At 37.1% G+C, this 20,952-nt stretch overlaps 1 protein-coding gene across 1 annotated transcript; it reads right to left on the reverse strand.

Moving 5' to 3' along the window:
• Positions 1 to 8,470: 8,470 nt before the first annotated feature.
• LOC141629587 (protein FAR1-RELATED SEQUENCE 5-like) lies at positions 8,471 to 13,331 on the reverse strand. The gene is made up of 9 exons (XM_074442563.1): positions 13,267 to 13,331; positions 11,804 to 11,850; positions 10,665 to 11,208; positions 10,460 to 10,583; positions 10,317 to 10,378; positions 9,456 to 10,233; positions 9,281 to 9,360; positions 8,786 to 9,184; positions 8,471 to 8,543 (listed from the first exon to the last, which is right to left on the reverse strand). The coding sequence occupies exons 1-9, from the start codon at positions 13,329 to 13,331 to the stop codon at positions 8,471 to 8,473; spliced, it is 2,172 nt and encodes a 723-aa protein (XP_074298664.1).
• Between the last annotated feature and the right edge of the window lie 7,621 nt (positions 13,332 to 20,952).

Genomic DNA, 20,952 nt, shown 5'->3' on the forward strand with positions numbered 1-20,952 from the left:
TGTTCGTAATTTACAGCATGTCTATTTTCCTAGCACCGTCTTCAAATAAATCGCTGGACTTGAAACTGGTAAAGGCTGTTGAGTATGTGACAAGAATAAGCCAATTTGATTTGTGTGAATACATATTTGACAAAGGTGTTCAAAGAAGGTGCAAAGTCAGCTGTCAGCGGATGCATAATAGTTCTTATGCTAGCGTATATGCATAGGTTTGATTTTAAGGGCGATGTTTTGCCACACACTTTACCACTCATCCAACATTGGGACGATAAAAAATTGTCAAAAAGAGTGGATGATGAGAAAAAAACTGGATCTTTGGGGAATGCTCCAATATCAAAGATTCAGTACCCCATCTGTCAGAAAAAAAGAAGACCCTAAAAACACCCCATATTCTTCAGAAGGACAAGAGATAAGACTTACGCAGTCGTCTGATCATGAAGCTGACGCTGAAGCTGAAGTGGAAACAAAAGAGGGGTACATGATGGTGAAGTTGCCTAGTGGTGTTGAAACTGATAAACAGATTAGAGCAAGGGCAACGGATGTAAGCACTACTAAAAACATTTGCTATCTGATAATTATTTTATCTATGATATTGTTAAATAAATTGTGTGATATTGTTCATTGTTAGTTGTGATATAGTTTTTAAAAGCAAATAATATTTATTTAAAAATTGTTGTGATATTGATTAAAAGATTATTGTGATATTGTTTCTGCCATTGTCTGATATTGTTTTTAGTATGCTCTGATATTGTTATGATATTGATATTTAATAACCTAATTATTGTTTGACATGTCCTTATTATCACATATCAAAGAGTCTATCTTACTGTTTAATATATTTATTTTATAATTTGGCAGAGTGCTCATGAAATTTATCTACGTATGAAGAGGGACAATGAATTGGTCATTGGTAGGTACGTACATAACATGAGAAAGCTCATCACTATGAAAGCAAAAAATTCAATGGGTGAACCAACTACATTTACACAAGTTGGTGCCAAGGTAGATGGTGCTGAAGATGTTGATCCTAAAGAACACGCTACTGAAGAAGAGGCTGATAATCTTGAAAACAGTACATCAGAGACTCAAACGCTGCCTTTCATGAAAGATCTTGGCTATCATAACTTAATAGACATGTTGATAGCGAGGTCATATGAAATGGAGAAAGCAAAACAAGGGCTACCATCATTTGATATTTGTACTGAAATGTTTAAAGTGCAATACAAAGAATTGCACAAAAAATATGGTGGATGTACGGATAAAGATCTTCAGAACAGTGATGATGAGTTGGGATGCAATGATGAACAGCAATGATGTTACTAACTCGGACAATGGTGATGATAGAGACCAAGATGATGGGCTGGATAATGACTTGTATTCAAATTTGAACGATGTAACATCCAATATTGGTGTAGGAGTAAGAAGTGCCGTTGCAAAGGAATTCAATGAAGAGTTGAATCGTGAGACACTTAATCAAAAGGGCATTGAAAAAGAGAATGAAAAAATAAATGAGGAGACAGATGTGTTGACTCAGCTTGATGAAAGTGTATTCAATGTTGGTTTAGGAGGAACCAAGACTGTTGAGGAGGTTAACACTGATACACCAAATGAGGGCATTGAAAAAGAGGTTCGGAAAATGAATGAGGAGGCTGGAAAAAGGCATGAGGATACAACAAATGTTGACAACGCACCAAATGTTGAGGAGCGAATTGGAAAAGGTGTTGAGAAAAATGTTGACAATGTACCAAATGTTGACGAGCAAATTGAAAAAGATGTTGAGAAAATGAATGTGCATGGCATTGATGGAGAGGCTGAAAAAGGTAATGGGAATACAAATGTATCAGATATGGCTGAAATTGATAAGGACTTGGATACTAAGAAACCATACACAGAAGGCAGTGGAAAAGTGGCCGGGGAAAGGAATGATGATAAAAGTGTGGAGACTCATTTGATGGAGGTTGTAACAAATGTCTAATTGGAAACAACGGGAACGAGGAGCATCAATGACTACTTGCTGCACACAGACAAAGAAAACATGAACAAAGTACTTGACTCAGCAGATATAGTACCTCATAACTTGGGGTGTACTTTGGACTGTGGTTTGCCAGAAAGGATGCTCAACTTGTCTCAGATTCAATGTTCAGACAAGGGCATTTATTTGAGACTGTCTTGAAGCATCGGAAGGATGTCATGGATTATTGCTTCATTACGAATCATAAAATTAAGAAGTCGTAAGTTTATTTTTTCAATGTAAGACATAAATTAATCTGCTCCATAATAATACTTTAAAACTAATATGCTAATTTTTTTTGGAAAATGGTACAGAGAGATTGTGTGCAACTTCGGTATTTACCATGCCATACCAAAGAGCGATATTGAGTCTTTGTTGCCTAACACTAAAGTAGAAGCTGTGGTTATTGAGTCATGGGCAATATTGCTCAATCAGTTCCAAATGGCATAAAACGACAACAACAGACCGACAAGGATTTTCTATGGCCTTGCCCACTCGGTAAGGAAAACATAAACTTCATGTGTTCCTTGTGTTTTAAATTACGTAGTGTAAAAAAGTGTGTCAATTAGACTAATCAGTTCTCTTATGAACAACAGGGTGCTATGGAGAAAATATTACTTGTAGATGAAGAAGATGTTGATGAAATGGCAAGACTTAATGAAGACGTATGTAGGACATGGGATATATGGCCAACTCAGTATAAGCAGCCACTGAATTTGAATTCAGATATGGTAAGAATTTAAAAATACTTTTAGTTGTGATACTGTTAACTATATTATGTGATATTATCAAAAGTAAGTATTGATATTGTTCCTTAAATCAGATAAATATTTTAGTTGTGGTATTGTATTATATATTCTCTGATATTGTTACTCGTTACTTGTGATATTGTATTATATATTCTGTGAATAACACTTGTTATTTTTTTTAATAATATTTCTATAGGTGTTCATACCTTTGCTATATCAAGATCACTACATTTGCGTCTGTATTGACTTCAAGAGGTAGAAAATATTCTACTTGGATAACCGAGACTATGATAATTTCCAAGACGAGGAGCATGTACACCTGGCTCATTTAACTGTAAGTACTATATTAAAAATAAGAACTAAGGATATAATGATTTTGTTAGCTAAGATTGAAATTTGATAGTTATTTACTATAAACATCTACAGGGGAGTATTTATGGTCACTACCTCAACACTAAAGGTAATGAAAGTGGGCAAAAAGTACAGGACTACGTGTTGGCAAATGTGGCCTTTGATTGGCAAACAAAAGAGTTGAACCTGGATTGCGGATTATTCATGATGTTTCACATGATTTTTTTGCGGGTGAGGATTTTAAAAGTGAACTGAACAATGAAAAGAAGAGACAGTTATATAGGGGGCGGTTGCAACGACGTTCGTCTTGAGTGATTTAAATAAAAGTAGGAGTGAGGTCCTGAGGAAGGTCGCAAACCTTAATGCCATCAAAGGAAAATTATTACCTAAATTGCCGACGAAAAGGAAAGCAGCAAACAAAAACAAGAGAGGAAAACGTGGGAAAAAGAATGTTCAGACTCCCGTATAAAAATAAAAGGTTATTTTTTTTAACACTGACTTATTTTCATTATAAATACTCATTATGTATTCAATAACAAAAATAAATATTTTTCTAGCATGGTAGAAGATGGTTCTGGTTCAGGATAACGAGATAAAGGCTAGATGGAGTTCTTACTTTGATAATTTATTCAATGGACATCAGGAACAAGGTTTTGGGGATGTAGAGGTAACACCAAGCATGGTTAATCGGGAATTTGTGCGTAGAATACAAAAGAGTGAAGTTAGAAAGGCGTTAAGGAAGATGGGGTCAAAGAAAGCAGAGGGACCGGATGGTATACCCATAGAAGTCTGGAGGTGCTTCGGGGAGAAAGGGATTGAATGGGTAACCATGCTCTTCAACAAGATTTGGAGGAGCAACAAGATGCCATCGGCTTGGAGGAAAAGCACTCTTGTCCCTTTGTACAAGAACAAAGGTGATGTCCAAGAGTGTTCCAATTATCAGGGAATTAAACTTATGAGTCATACGATGAAGTTGTGGGAGCGGGTAATCGAGCAAAGGCTTAGGAGATATGTAGACATCTCGGAAAACCAATTTGGATTTATGCCCGGGAGATCGACTATGGATGCGATTTTTATCATGAGACAGTTGATGGAATACCATCGGGACAAGAAGAAGGATTTGCATATGGTTTTTATCGACTTGGAAAAGGCATATGATAGGGTACCAAGAGAAGTACTTTGGTGGGCTTTGGCGAGAAAGGGTGTGTCGCGAAAATATATTGACCTCATAAAGGACATGTATGAGGGGGCTAGTGCAAGTGTTCGCACTAATGTTGGGAGAACGGAAGAATTTCCTATTACCATTGGGGTGCATCAAGGTTCCGCACTTAGTCCTTTTCTCTTTGCTATAGTTATGGATGAGTTGACAAGGGATATTCAGGACGACATCCCTTGGTGTATGATGTTTGCTGATGATATTGTGTTGATTGACGAGACAAAAGAGGGGGTGGAGAGAAAGTTGGAATTGTGGAGGCAGACTTTAGAGACTCGTGGGTTCAGTGAGCGGGGAGTAAGACTGAGTATTTGAGGTGTCAGTTCACTAAGGTGGCGGGGTTGAGATCGACAGAGGCGGGGAGTATTATTTTCGATGGGAATGTTGTTGAGGGTTCGGATTTCTTCAGATATCTAGGATCTATTATTCAAAAAGATGGGGAGTTAGACGGAGATGTGGCTCACAGAATTAAAGCGGGATGGTTGAAATGGAAGAGTGCTTCAGGGTTTCTATGCGATAAAGATATGCCCCAAAGATTAAAGGGAAAATTTTATCGCACGGCAATTAGGGCGCCTACTTTACGACTCGAGTGTTGGGCGTGAAACATTGTCACATTCAAAAGATGAGTGTGGCGGAGATGCGCATGTTGAGGTGGATGTGCGGACATACAAGGAAAGATCGGTTAAGGAATGAGGTGATTAGGAAAAAGGTAAAAGTGGCGCCAATAGAGGACAAGATGATGGAAAACCGACTAAGATGGTTTGGCAATGTGAGAAGGAGACCTATGGACGCACCAGTTAGGAGGCTGGAGACTTGGAGAACAGAAAAGGTCCCTAGAGGCAGAGGAAGACCGAGACAGACATGGTTGAGAGTGATAGAGCACGATATGAGAGTTCTGGGGCTTGAGGAGAGTATGGTGACAGAGAGGGCACAATGGAGGGAAAGGATACATGTGGATTTTTAGTATTTGATATTTTTTTGACAGATTTAGTGTTTTGTTATTTATTTGATTTAAAGAAATTAATTTATTTATTTTTCTCTCCTTTATTACACACTTTTTCAACAACCACTTTCTTATAGATTTTACCTGGTTCATTCCGGAAAATTAACTCTATTTCGGTTTTTAAAAATCGTTTTAATCTTTTCTCTCGATTTAAATTTTAAGTTTTTGTAAAAGAAAGACGGAATTCGATTTTAAAACCCCTTAGTTCACCTTGACTTTACTTTACATTTTCGTTCTCCCTTTTTGTTTTTCATCTTCCCTTTTTTATTCGCATTTTGAGGCGTGCGTTCACCCATGGACGGTTCGAAAGGATGATTCATGTCAGCCGACCCCAAATCATTTTGGGATTAAGGCTCTGATGTTGTTGTTGTTGTTGTTGTTGTTGGTAGAAGATGGTTCTGCTAGTGTCGTAGGAAGCGGTAGGAGGGGGAAATCAGATGGCCTTGGAAGGACGTACAACTATGGTGTGGCAGATGCTAAGTTGGAGGTCGTCTCAAGGTTTATGAAGGCTAACAAGTCACTGTGTGCAAAGATGTTGACCATGAGGAAAGAAGTGCTTGCCTACTGCCTATTGGACGACCACATTTTCCCATTAGAGTATGGTTCTTTAAAATCTATGAATATATCAGTACTGCTATTTTTTGTGATACTGTTTCTTTAATGGTGTGATACTATTTTTAGAGTGGTGTGATATTGTTTGTACTATTTTAATTTGTTTTGTGTTAATGTTTGGAGCAGTGAGGTGGTTGCCAGCTTCAGTAATGATCAATACCTTGTCAAAGACGATATATTGTCGTTGCTTCCAAATGTGCACGTTAGTAGCAATGTGATTGAATGTTGGTCGCTAATTCTGAACCACATTGAGCACACAGAAAAATGTGAAACAAGTTTAATGTTTTTTGGGATTCGACACAAGGTAAGCTGTCAATTTAGTTTGATTAAATGTAATAAATCTTTAAAACAAAATAGGACTTTTAACATATATATACACAACAGGAAATAAAAACCGAAGAAACAAAGTTCCCTGTAACCTGGAAGCAGATCTAATTTTTATTCCAATGGTATGGAAAGAACATTATTTATGTGCTTGTATAAATTTCAAAACCGAGACAGTGGATGTACAGGACAACACAAAGTATGCCGACTGGGAGAAAACACAAATATACAAAGTTGCAGATTTGGTGGTATGATTAATTGATATTTATTTATATTATTGGTGTATATTAACATTGAAATAATGGATTTGAGTGTTTGTGAAATTATCACTAATGATTTTGCTTAATATTGTAGGCTGAGCACATGAGTGACTACCTAGCAAAGAAGAATATTGAAAGAGCGGATGAAATAATAACGTTTGATACTGTCAACATCAACTTCCCTTGGCAAAAGACAGAGATGAATAATTCTGAGTCTGAAAACTTCTTAATGATGCACATGATTCGGTATGAGGGAGAGATGTTTGAAGCCAACTTGAACCAAAAAGTTTATAGGCGAAACTATTGGCTAGAAATGGCAGCAGCATTGCTTTTAGCTAACATAAATGAGAACAGGACACTTTTGATCGAAAAGGTAAAAGAATTTTCAGCTGGAAAGGAGGAACTTTGGAAGACATTAAAGCAAAAGAGAAAGAACAACGGAAATTAAAAAGAGAAGGGTGGAAAGATAAAGGGGAAGGAGAAAACTGTTGAGAAGGAGGAAGTACCAAATGTAGAAGTTCCGACAAAAGAGAAGGCCGATGTTGTTCAACAGGAGACAAATAAAGAAGATGTTCCACCGATAGCAAAGAAGGATTGTACTGGGATACCGATTATTAACACAGAATTGCCAATTCTTCGGCAATCTCCTAGGAAAAGGTAAAAACGAAAACCTAACATTTACAGTTTTTTTATGCAAAAAGGTAGAAAGGAATTAGGGCTGACTATAATTATTGTTGTACAAAAATAAAAAGTGTCCAGAAATATTAATTGACTGTTATTATGTATTTGCTTTACAGAGGAGCTGATTCCGGAAGAGATGGTGAAATGGTAGAAAGGAGCCCACAATAACATACAAACGAGGTAGAGTAAAGACCGTTGCAAATCCTAAGAATCGTGGTAGAGGTAGAGGAAGGAATTAGGACTACTAGATTTGTTAGCACAAAGTTGTAACTGGAACAAATGGTAAACATTCCGGATGTAATGTTTGTAGGACAAGGAATCTAATGGTAAACTTTTTATAATTGTAAACAAATAGTGATGGCTCTTTTGGGTCTGATATAACTTTTGGTAAAGTGTGATATTCTTTCAAGTGTCGTGTGATATTCTGCTATAATTGTTGTGATATTGCTTCTCAATAATAAAAACAATATCACATAGTTTGCTAAACAATAACACACTGTTTGCTAAACAATATCATATTTCTATGTGGTATTGATTCTCAAAAATAGTGGTTATGGATTTTAAAATGATGTTTAAACAAAATGTGATATGTTTATTATAAACTCCGATATTTTATTTTGATGTTTGTATTGTGATATTGTTTCACAGTTTGTGAGATTTTAACACTGTGAAACAATATCACACAGTTTGCTAAACAATATCACACAGTTTGCTAAACAATATCATACTTCTTTGTGGTATTGATTCTAAAAAAACAGTGGGTATGGATTTTTAAATCTTACTTTGATATTGTTTTTAGAATGTTGTGATATTGTTGTATACACAAGTTGATATTATTTTACAAAAACTGCAGAGGCATAATAAATGTAAATAACAATAATGATGTTTTAAAAAAATGTGAGATTGTTTATTATAAACTGCGATATTTTATTTTGATGTTCGTGATATTGTTTAACAATTTGTGATATTTTTGTACACTCGGTGTGATGTATTTTGACAACACACAAAAAACGAGAGGCATGTAAAATACTTCTGAAGTAGTGATACTGTTTAGTGTAAGATGTGAAATTATTAAATATAGCGTGTGATATTGTTTCACAGTATCACAAAAAATACAAAAATAAAACAACTGAGACGAATAAAATGAACTAGTATTATACCCGAGTATATTCTATATAAATAACGTATAATCAATACTCTAATAATGAAGTTTGTGGTGTATATAATATACTAGTAATAAAGTATGTCGTCTATTTGCTGCTATTATATTTAATGAGCGCCATCAATAGAAAAATCCTTCAACCGATCAACCATCATCAGCATCATCTGCATCTGAACTCCCCTGAAAAATATAAAAATATGGTAAAACAGTGATATTGTTTTATATAAGGAGTGATATTATTTATAATAACGTGTGATATTGTTTCTGACTCGTGACCATAATAAACAATATCACATTTTGTTATCCTGAAAATAGTGATACTGTTTAGTATAAGGTGTGATATTATTTCTAATAACGTGTGATATTGTTTCTAACTTGTGACCATAGACCATATATAAAGTTTCATAAAACAGAAATCATACACAGACTTATCATGGTGAGCATAAATTATTGTCGGCATCGGGTACAAAAGCATAAGATAGTTACGCTTATCATGGTGAGCCATTTGTTTGCAATTATTGTAAAGCCTTTTAGGCTTCTCCACTTTGGCTATACATTGTTGCTTTTTGGAGATCATTCTCTTCCCACTACCCTTGTTCTTTGCCTGGCGAGGTGGTAAAATCCTTACCTCAGTTGAGGAACTGCATCCAAGAAGCATCTCCAACTTCTGCTCTTTGGTCATTGACTCTGATTGCGGATTGAGTTTGACCCTAAATTGCTTCAATGTGTCAGCAAGATCAGTGATCTCATTGTTAGGCACATTCTTGAGCACACTGATAGTTGCATAAAACTCTGACCATAACTTGCACATTTCCAACTTTCTTAAATTAGTGGCATCAAAGTTGTCTATTAACTCACAATGTAAGCCATAAAGAGAGATCTAGTGTGCATTCTTGGTCCACCGCATAAGGATGTACTTATCAGGCAAAGTGTCTACTTGTTTCCCGGAGTAAACCCAGATAATGTGTCTGCAAATAATACCCTTTATGTTGAACAACTTGAAAGAACATTCAACATCATTGGTTGTAGAATTGTAGACGACTTGATAGGTCTTCTGCGTTCTAGCATCAGCTATACCAATTACCTCTATACCGTTGGCAGGTGGGAAGCCACCAACAAAAAGGGAACAAATAGAAGCAGTAGCTTTAGTTGAAAATCTGCGTAAGTAGAATGTGTATAAAGCTTGGAAGCATGAGCTTCCAACTTAAGAGAAGTAGATAATTGTGGAAGAGTACAATCATCGTCTCTATCAAGTTGCTTTTGACTATGACGTTGTCCATCAATGGCGCTTTGAAACCGCATCCAGAATTCAACAAGTGTACCATGTGCATTTTCAAAACGGTTGAAAAAATTATTCTGACTCTCAGATCGTTGAGTTGTTCTTAATAGACAACCCGTAGGAATATCACGAAAATAAGCTGGGATCCATTTTCTCCTTTTTCTAAACATGGTTGACAACCAGGAATTAACTTCAAGATTATGCTCATTAACCAACTGAGACCACTTTTCTTCAAATTCTAGAGGTTCTAACTCAGCATCCCAAACAATAGCATTCAAACGGCTCACAAAATCAGTCTCTTTCGATATTGCAGGTCCAACCTTATCAGTGCGCTTTTTCATGATATGCCACATGCAATATCTGCGCCTAGCATGTTTGAAAACCGCACGCAAACCCAACTCTATTCGAGCACATTGGTCAGTAATGATACAATGTGGCTCTCGCTGACCCATAGCATCTAGGAACTTTTCAAAGACCCACTTGAACGAGTCTTCATCCTCATGAAATAGCAATGTAGCAGCAAAAGTAACTGACCTTTTGTGGTGGTCTACCCGAGTAAAAGGAGTAAAAACCATACAATACTTATTCGTACTGTAAGTTGGATCATAAATGATGTAATCACCAAACAAAGAGTAGTTTCTACGAGACTCTTCATCACATTAAAACGCACGAACCAAACATTCTCAGAATCCACCTCATAAGCAAAGTAAAAACCTTCATTGGTATCACTTTTATCCTCGAAATGGTTAATAAACAGTTAAGCATCCTGGTCTCCTATGAAACATTTGATATCCCTTCCAAAATTCTTAAAATTAACCAGTTGAGCTCCAACATTTTCATAGCCATCTACATATTCCTTAACGTTTCTAAATGCCGTTGTTGGGCCTTGATTAACCCTTGAATGATCAATAATTGTCTTTCTATGGTAAAGATGGAGGTGCCTGTGTTTTTTTTGAAATTGTTGATTTCTAAGTGAACAAAGACGGTTATTATGCCACTCACGAAACTGGAAAACAACATACCCATCCCCATTATAGCGAAACTCAATCATAGTAGTACAACTAATCCTAGTTAGTTTAGTGTTTCTAATATTAAATGCCTTGGGAGTTGCCTGCTCCTCTCCACTATGTAAAATAATAGCCTTCCTCTTACGATCTCTAAAAGCTTCACGATTACAAACAACAAATTTATACTGTACATCACCAGAATAAGACCTTTTTTGGGAAGACCTCCTAGGTTCAAACCTACATGCTTCTGCATACACACCATAAAAACTAATAGCTTCTTCCAAGGTCCCAAAAAACTCTCCAATATGAGGTTTAAACGAAAGTACCATTTTCCTTGTCCACAATTCACTACCACCAGGTGTGGAGTCCAAAAGAAGTTGATGCACACAAGAAGGAACAGAATGTTGTTCAACATGTGGAGTAGAGCTAGGTCCATCAGGTGGTTCAATATGTACAGTAGAAGTAATTAAAGACTCAATAATATCGTTACTATCGTTAGAGGTAATTGCAGACTCATGAATATCGCTAGGGGCAGAAGAAGTTACAGTACTTGTAGGATCTGGCAAGAAGTAGCAACAAAAGTACAATGTATACAAACAAGTAAAAGTTAAGAGATATGAAGGAAATCAATATCACACAGGTGGCTGAACAATGTTACATATCCCGCTAAACAATATCACAAATTCGAGAAAATAATATCACATATTCGGTAAAACAATATCACGCATGGAGTAAGGAAACAATATCACATAGGTGACTGAACAATGTTACATATCCCCCTAAACAATATCACAAATTCTGGAAAACAATATCACAAATTATGTCAAACAATATCACACTTGTGGTAAGACACAAAATGAGACTACATGCATATCACACCCATTAGCTTTTACTAAATTAGACAATTCATACACAACAATCATATTTCGTAAGAATATCAATATGAAAACTTAATCTTAGGGCAAACAAAAACGTAAAACATGAAATAAGAATTAAGATGCACATAAAATATTTTTAGGTACAAAAATTATAAGAACAATAGTAAGATGACTAATAATTGGGAATATTTGTCGAAAAATAAAAGAACATGTGATTTAAAGCTGAAAGTACAAAATAAAAAGAACATAAGGCTGAAATTAAGAACAATAACGTACCTGACATCGGGATGATGATTGAATAAGCGGAGATTAGAGTAGAAAACCTAGAAATCCAAAAAAAACGTAGCGAATTTAGGAAAACACAAAATTAAACTGAAAATAACAAATAATAGAAGAAACGCAGTAAGATGACTACTAATTCGAAACATAGGCACGAAAAAACGAAAAATATGTGATTTAAAGCTGAAATTACAAATTAAACAGAACATAAAAGATAAAATTAACAACAATAACGTACATGACAACACGAATATGATTGAAATAGTATGATAATTTATAAGAATGAGAAGAAAAAACCGAGATCATGCCTAAATTCTAGGGTTCCCAAGCTCGACAATGGAAAAACGAGTTACAGTAGAGAGAAGTTAGAGGGAGAATGAGATTTGTGAGATAATGACGGTTTTGGCTGATAAAAAGGGGCTTATATAGTGGCTGGGTGAAATTACTAATTTGCCCTTATTTGGTCCGCCCTAAATACTATGAAGGTATTAATCCTCAAATATATGAGTCATACTCACATGATCCCATTACTATATATATATATATGTATATATATATACATGTATATATATATGTATATATATATATATATATATATGTATATATATATATGTATATATATATATATATATGTATATATATATATATATACATGTATATGTATATATATATATATATACATGTATATATATATATAGGGTTGAGATCCTATGAGAACCATGAGAACCACGTGTTTAGAGCTTTTATACTAAAAGTACAACAATATTATACTAAAGGTTCAGAACCTTTGTACGAGAGGTACTTGGAATTGACCGTGTGTCTTTTGGCTTTATATGGTCTTAGAATCGAAAGTTCGTTTGTTCAGCTGTTATTTGGTCTTAGAATTTAGAATCAAACATAATAAGCGCACATGACGATCAATAGTTATTGTATTTGAGCTGTTACCACTGAAATCATGTGCTTCGAGTTTGATACCATGACTTAGAAAGCTGACAAAAGAAATATGGAAGAGATACACTTCTTTTATATATCAATGTATCAGTAAAAACGAGGGAATTAACGTATCAATATTTCCAATATGTAAACCGCCTTAAATAAATAGTTTGGAGATACGGTATAAAATTTGACTGGCATAGCTGGCTATTGGTTGAGCTATAAGGTCGATCCACGGCCACTGTCACCGCCATTAATGCACACAAAACGGATGTACAAATAGAAACGAATCAACGCCATGATTCATGATCGTACCACAAACACTATTGATTCGGCAGTTTGATACCATGTGTTCACCCCTTTCATTTGTTTTATAATAATAATAATGTTTATTAACTTTGGTGACTAGAGTTCATTGCTATTTTTTCTAGTGTTCACCAAAATTACCCACTAACAAGTTATTTTAGTTATTAGAGTGCATTGGTTTTATAATAATGTGTATTTTTTCTAGTGTTCACCAAAAGTACCTTCTTGCAACAAAGCAAGTAGCTGAAGTTTTCTCTCCGCTTAGAAAGCTGACAAAAGTAATCATGTTAATACAAACTTTTGATTTTAATGAACCAAAAAAAAAATAAGAATACTATTCCTTGTCTTAATCATTTGATTGTCTTTTTTTTTTTTGTGTGGGTGATTTTAATCAAATGCAAACAAATAATTATAATGGATGGAGTATATAATATAGTGCAACTCTATGTACCTACTGTACAAAGGTCATGAACTGTTAGTATAATATTGTTGTGCATTCGGTACAAAGGTTCTGAACATGAGGTTCTCACAGTTCTCATGGGAAGAGGGTTCTCATAGGATCCTATATATATATATATATATATATATATATATATATATATATATATATATATATATATATATATATATATATATATATATATATATATCTTGATTGATTGGTTGATTGATGAGGTTTCTTTGTTAACTCATAAGAGAGCGTTTCCATAAAACTAGTCTTTTTTAAATGGCATGTCCAATCTCCCACACGCCTCAGACTTAAAAGAAAAAAAAGGTTTTTCTATCTTGTACTTTCACTACCTTGCAAACCGTATGCTGACCTTTGACCCTAGATTGGACCCCTAAAAACCCATGGTGAACCGATCGTCCTAGCTATCTCTTTTTCTCTGTATTTTCATCGGAATTTATTGTTTACTTCATTAATGTCTCTTCTCCCTTAATCTCCATAGTTTAGAATCAAAATAATCAAACCCCCAAGAAACGGTTACTTAGACAGACTTAGTTTAGTATACATTATTCCCATCTCCCTGTGGATTCGATACCCGACTTCCTCTACTACATATTATAGAGATCGGTTGGTTTATTTTTGATAGGGTTGCGACAGCCGTGTCAAATTTTGGCGCCGTTTCCGTGGAGACGGTGATTTTTTGTTTGCTTTATATTAAGTTTGTCTCTTGTCTCAAGGAATTCATTCCTTGAGACTTATCTCATATTTTTCTCTAGTGCCATAATTTTTTTGCAGGTAATCCGTCCTAGAAGAGGGCATTGTTATATTTGTTGTTCTTACAACTTCGTTTGCTAAAATGCCTAACATCGCCAGTCACTCTGAACCTACTATAAATTCTCTACCTAAAGGTTTCCTGCGCTGCTTCCTACTACAGATGTTGGGACCTTTGGAATCCATCCATCCTACATTCAGTTGGTTGAAAGGAATCTTTTCAAGGGAATAGCTGGTGAAGATCCGTGCAAGCATATGGAGTTGTTCAGTGATTACTGCTCCACCATTCCTCTAGTTGCTGGGGTGACACAAGATAGGGTTAAGGAAATTCTTTTTTCTTTTTCTTTGACTGATGACGCCCGGGATTGGTTGAGAGATTTGGATAGGGAAGCTGCTGATGTTATTGAGTGGAATTCCCTAGCTTTAGCCTTTTACAGAACGTACTTCTCACCACAGCGCACCAACGCATTAAGAGGCCAAATCACTACTTTCACACAAATGGCTACTGTAGATTTGAGTGAAGCTTGGACTAAGTTCAAGAAGCTAGTTCGCTCTGTACCTCATCATGGCTTCCAACGATGGTTCTTATGCACCCAATTTTATAATGAGATGTATGCCGATCAAAGAGCTATATTGGACGTTGCAACTAAAGGGAGATTTCAGAAAAATGTTGAAGATAATAAGGGATGACATCTTATTGAAGATATGGCCATTCATGTAGCTAAGTATGGGAATCCTAAAGGAGGTAGGCGAGTGAATGAAAGAGAAGGTGAATCACTTGTAGCTAAGGTGGAATTTCCTAATGACAGGTGTGACAATTCGGAGATTCTACAAAATTCGGGTGATCATGAACAGGTTCATGCTATGATTGAGCAAGAGGTGATTTCTGGTAGATGTGGCACGGAAGGACATGATCCGATCATGTGTATGGCAAAAGTAGAGCGAGTCCATGCTTATCAACAATTTAAGCAAGGAATCCCGTTCTCCCAACTTTATGAAGATTAAGCCATGCCAAGTATCTCTAGTCCTATTGATCCAATGCCGCATCAAGATGAATCTTCTTCTACAAATATAGAGATAGCGGATTTGAAATCCTTGGTGCAATCTTTGGCACTACAAGTCCAGAAAAATGCAGAAGAAAATGAGGATTCTATGAAGAAATTGCAGGATCAATTCATACAATTTGCATCTGAGCAAATGAACCAAGCAAGTCAATTACCTCCTTACGACCTGATTAATGCAATTAATCTTCGAAGTGGTCTTACCTATGATGGACAAAAAATGCCGGAAAATGGTGATTTATCTATTAATGAAAGTCCGGAAACGGTTTTGGAAGAGCAAATTGACGAAGACGCTGCTGATCCTCGTCAAAGTCCTCGATCGAGAGAGCTGGGTACTCGATCGAGCAGTTCTCCCACTGAAAGCTCTCGATCGAGTGAAAATAGTGCTCGATCGAGAGGTGCCGAAATTGAAGACGTCGATCGAGAGGATGGTGTTCCTCGATCGAGCAGATCTCATGAGAAAAGTTCTCGATCGAGTGAAAATAGTTCTCGATCGAGTACATACAATAGCGGAGACGGTGTTTTGAAGTCTAAACACGCTGCTGGGTCATCTTCCTCTGTTGCGGAGATGCCACGTTTAGACAAAGGTAAAGATAAAGTCACAGACCCACTTACTATTACCAGAGTTCCTTATCCGGGACGTCTGAAAGATGCTAAGGTCGAGCGATAAACGGTAAGTTTGTGGAAGTGGTCAAGAATCTTCAGGTGACCGTTCCTTTTACCGAGTTAATTACCCAGGTACCTTCTTATGCAAAATTTATGAAAGATATCTTGACGCGTAAGAGAGAGCTCAGTGAATTTGAGACTGTTGCCTTTATGGAAGAGTATAGCAATCTGATTCTTAATAAAGCTCCACCCAAAACGAAAGACCCGGGTAGTTTCTCTATTACCTGTGTAATAGGAAATGAAGTGATAAATAAGACTCTCTGTGACTTAGGAGCCAGTGTTAGTGTCATGCCTTACTCTGTTTGCAAGAAGCTTAATATGGGTCATCTTAAAATGACCAATATCACCCTCCAGATGGCTGATAGATCGGTTAGACGGCCGTTAGGTATCCTAGAAGACGTGCTTGTCAAGGTAGGCAAGTTCTTTATACCAGTAGATTTTATTGTCTTAGACATAGCTGAGGATACCCGGACCCCGATCATATTGGGAATACCATTCTTGTGTACAGCTGGGGCTATTATAGATGTTAAACAAGGGCGTTTGACTCTTGTAGTGGGGGATAACGCTATCACTTTAAGTTTGCCTGGTACACTTGCTAGACCAATGATAGAGGATACTTGCTATTCAGTTGATATCGTTGATGAGTCTATTTATGAGTTCTGGTCATATTCCTTGATAAAGGATCCACTGGAAGCTTTGATGTTGTTAGATGAGTGTGCAGATAAACCGGAAAACAATGACGCTGTGTTGGATCTGCTTGAAGCTGCGATAGATGAGCGTGAACTCACCGACGTTGAAGAAGAGATGGTAGAACAATTGGTAAACACTTTTTGCGCAATTGAGGTAAAGGTACCCGAACGTAAGCCTCTTCCTTCTCATCTTAAATATGCATTTTTAGATGATACTGACCAGTATCCGGTCATTGTTAATGCTAAGCTTGATGATAAGCAGCTGACCGCTCTGTTAGCTGTTCTTAAGAAAAACAGGAAAGCGATGGGTTATTCATTGGAGGATATTCAGGGCATCAGTCCTGATATTTGTATGCAGAAGATTGAGCTAGAGGAAGATCACAAGCCTTGAAGACAAGGTCAGCGCAGGCTTAATCAGAAGATGCAGGATGTTGTGATGACGGAGGTTATGAAGCTACTTGATGCAGGTATAATCTACTCTGTTGGCCATTCTAAATGGGTGAGTCCAGTTCAGGTGGTTCCAAAGAAAAGAGGAATTACTGTGATTAAGAATGACAAAAATGAATTGATACCTACTAGAGTTGTGACTGGTTGGTGGATGTGCTTAGACTATAAACAGCTGAATGTCGCCACGAACAAGGATCACTTCCCCATTCCTTTTATTGATCACATGGTAGAAAGGTGAGTCTCTCATAAGTTTTTCTGTTATTTAGATGGGTATTCAAGGTTCTTTCAGATCCCTCTTCATCCGGAGGATCAGGAAAAGACTACTTTTACTTGTCCTCAAGGTATTTTTGCTTACCGTAGAATGCCTTTTGGTTTGTGTAATGCCCCTGCCACCTTTCAAAGGTGCTTGATGGGGATATTTTCTGAGTATATAGTGTCTATTATTGAGGTCTTTATGGACGATTTCAGTGTCTATGGAAGTAATTTTGATAACTGTTTATCTAATCATGATAAAGTGTTGCAGCGCTGCATTAAGGTTAACCTTATATTTAACTGGGAGAAGTGCCACTTTATGGTCCACGAGGGAGTTGTCTTAGGGCACTTAGATTCTGATAGGGGCATCAAGGTGGATAAAGAAAAAGTGCAAGTGATTAAGCAATTATCTTCTCCTGTCAATGTTAAAGGACTGAAGAGTTTCCTTGGACATGCTGGCTTTTATTGCGGGTTCATCAAGGACTTTTCTAAAATTTCTAAACCACTCACACAGTTGTAACTGAAGGATGGCCCCTTTTTTTTTACTGGTGAGTGTCTTTCTGCTTTTAACAGGTTGAAACAGGCCTTGATTTCAGCACCGAATATCCAGCCTCCCGACTGGGAGCTTCCATTTGAAATCATGTATGATGCCAGTGATTATGCACTAGGAGCGGTGTTAGGCCAGCGGAAAGACAAAGCTTTGAGCGCGATTTACTATGTGAGCCGAACTCTGGATGAGGCTCAAGTGAAGTATACCACTACTGAGAAGGAGTTATTAGCTGTTGTTTATGCGCTGGAGAAATTTCGCTCTTATTTGATAGGTTCAAAAGTTACTCATTTCACGGACCATGCAGCGCTGAGATACCTTCTTGCTAAGAAGGAAGCTAAGCCACGATTGTTGAGGTGGATACTCCTCATCTAGGAATTTGATCTACAAATCAAAGACAAGACGGGCGTAGAAAATGTAGTAGCTGATCACCTGTCACAGTTACCGCAGCAAGAGGGAGAGGATCCTTTACCTATTGACGATTCCTTTCCTGATGATTCCTTCTTTGCAGTTGCTAGTAATACAGGTGTTGATCTGTGGTATGTATATTATGCTAACTACGTTGTAGGTGGTCAGATGCCACTTAACTTGTCTTATCAGCAGAAGAGGCGATTCTTTCATGATGTGAAGCGCTACTTATGGGATGATCCTTATCTATTTAAGGAGTGTGCTGATGGTCTTTAAAGATGGTGTATTTCGCAATGGGAGACCAAAGCAATCCTAGAGGGCTATCATTCTTCTTCTTATGGCGGTCACCACGATCCGTCGCGAACTGTGGCTAAGGTACTTCAGTCTGGTTTCTTCTGGCCTACTTTATTTGCAGATGCTAAAGTGTTTGTTTCAGCTTGTGATGCTTGCCAGCGCTCGGGGAATATCTCTAAGAGACATGAGATGCCTCAAAATGGCATTCTAGAGGTTGAGGTTTTCGATGTCTTGGGTATTGATTTCCAAGGACCCTTTCCGTCTAGTAAAGGTAATAGCTATATTTTGGTAGCTGTAGACTATGTGTCTAAATGGGTGGAGGCTATTGCTTCACCTAACTGTGATGCCAAGACCGTGATTAAATTGTTTAAAAAGATTATCTTTCCCCGATTTGGTCCCTAGGGTCGTCATAAGTGATGGGGGAATGCATTTTAAAGAAAAGAAACTTACAGCTATACTGTGTAAGGTCGGTGGCCAACATCGTCGCGGTTTGGGGTATCATCCCCAAACCAGTGGGCAGGTTGAGGTCTCTAATAGGGAACTAAAAGAGATTTTGGCTAAGGTTGTTTGTAAATCATGGAAGGATTGGAGTCTAAAATTAGATGACACATTATGGGCATATATGACTGCCTTTAAAACACCGATTGGTGCATCACCATATCGGTTGGTTTATGGGAAGTCCTATCATTTACCTGTTGAACTAGAGTGCAAAGCTTGGTGGGCTATTCGTGAATTGAATTATGATTCTAAATTGTGTGGTGAGAACCGTTTGTTGGAGCTAGATGAACTAGAAGAGTTTAGGCTAAATGCCTACCACAGTGCGCGCATCTACAAGGAGAAAACAAAGAGGTGGCACGACAAAATAATCATATCGCGGATATTTCAAGTCGGGCAGAAGGTGCTGCTATTTAATGCCCGATTGCGCTTGTTTCCTGGTAAGCTGAAATCCAGGTGGAGTGGCCCCTACACAGTGACATCTGTCACCAAGTTTGGGTTCGTTAAGTTAGAGCATCCCTATGGCAGAAGATTCAAAGTGAATGGCCATCATGTGAAGCATTACTATAGAGCAAATGATTATGTTGGCAATGTCGAAGTGTTCTACTTCGACCATCTTGATAAGCAATAAAACTGAAGCCAAAAGGTCGTGCGGGACCTCTTAAACCTGCGCTATCCGGGAGGCAGCTCGGCTTGTAATTTGTTGTACTTTGCTTTAAACTTTTAGTTATTTTCGGGTGCTTTAGTTGCTAGTTTTACAGACGATAAACTGAAAATTTGGACTGGTTTCGTTAGTTCTATGGGTCCTTTGTTGCGTTTTTGCAGATGCTTCAATGGACGCCAAGAAGATCAGGCCTAAAGAGCTGGATCAGGGACTTTTTCCTCTCGATCGAGTACTTTCCTCACTCTGATTTAATGACTTCTCAATCGAGTACATGCTGTTCTCGATCGAGTGCTTCTGATCCCCCATTTTCATCGATCGAGTCCTTTACTCTTTCGTTCGAGTTCTTTTTTTTTTGACTCGCGTGCTGCGATGTTAGGGGGCTCTTTGCGACCTCCCATGTTGCTAGACGGTTTGGGGAGGTCGTTAATTCACGTTATCTTGTAAGTTTTCCCGAGGCTACCCTCTTATCTTCTTTTCAGTTTGCATATTCGTTTCCCTATTTTTGGGTACAATGAGGGCATTGTACTGTTTGGTTTGGGGAGGATATGCATCCATATCTGTGTCTGCATATTGTTTTTATTGCATTTTCATTTGCACGTTTATTTTTACATGCATTGTTTGTTTTAATTTCAAACAAAATTGCAAAAATCTTATAAAAATTGAAAATTTTCGAAATATAAAAAATTTTCCACGTTTACTTTTTGCATTTAGGTTGAGTCGGAACGCTATGACTTTTGTGCTACATTGAGTCTTTTACCTTTTCCTTGCACATTTTTAATATTTTTGTCGGCATGGCTAATTGCATAATCTACGAGTTTTTGTTTAAGCCTATCTAAACGAATAGACTTAACCCTAATATTGGCAAACTACATTTACATTCAAAGATTTAGAGCTGATTAAACTGGTGACATTCATGACCGGTTTCATTTAAGATGTGAGTAGTACTCCTTATAAGACATGTAACATCAAATTGCACAAGCATGGCGCTCTTTTCTTAGTACCTGTATGCACTCGGTTTGCGGTGGTGACACACGTAGAGAGGTAACTTACAACCCTTCTTTCATTACTACCCATTAATTTCACATTAGCCAAATTTGCCTTTTGACCCCCTAACTACATCCAAAATTTAGCCTGCCCTGTCAAGCTAGGTGGGTGGTTTTTGTAG

This window comes from Silene latifolia, chromosome Y (genome assembly GCF_048544455.1).
Source record: "Silene latifolia isolate original U9 population chromosome Y, ASM4854445v1, whole genome shotgun sequence".
NCBI lineage: Eukaryota > Viridiplantae > Streptophyta > Magnoliopsida > Caryophyllales > Caryophyllaceae > Silene > Silene latifolia.

Excerpts from the sequence above, each read along its gene's own strand:
- LOC141629587 (XM_074442563.1), bottom strand. The coding sequence starts at position 13,331 with ATGATTACTTTTGTCAGCTTTCTAAGCGGAGAGAAAACTTCAGCTACT. Across the intron at positions 10,379-10,459 it reads AAAATGTTGGAGCTCAACTG|GATAAAAGTGATACCAATGA; the intron begins GTTAATTTTAAG and ends AACCATTTCGAG. Across the intron at positions 9,185-9,280 it reads GTAGACACTTTGCCTGATAA|AAAGTTGGAAATGTGCAAGT; the intron begins GTACATCCTTAT and ends CACTAATTTAAG.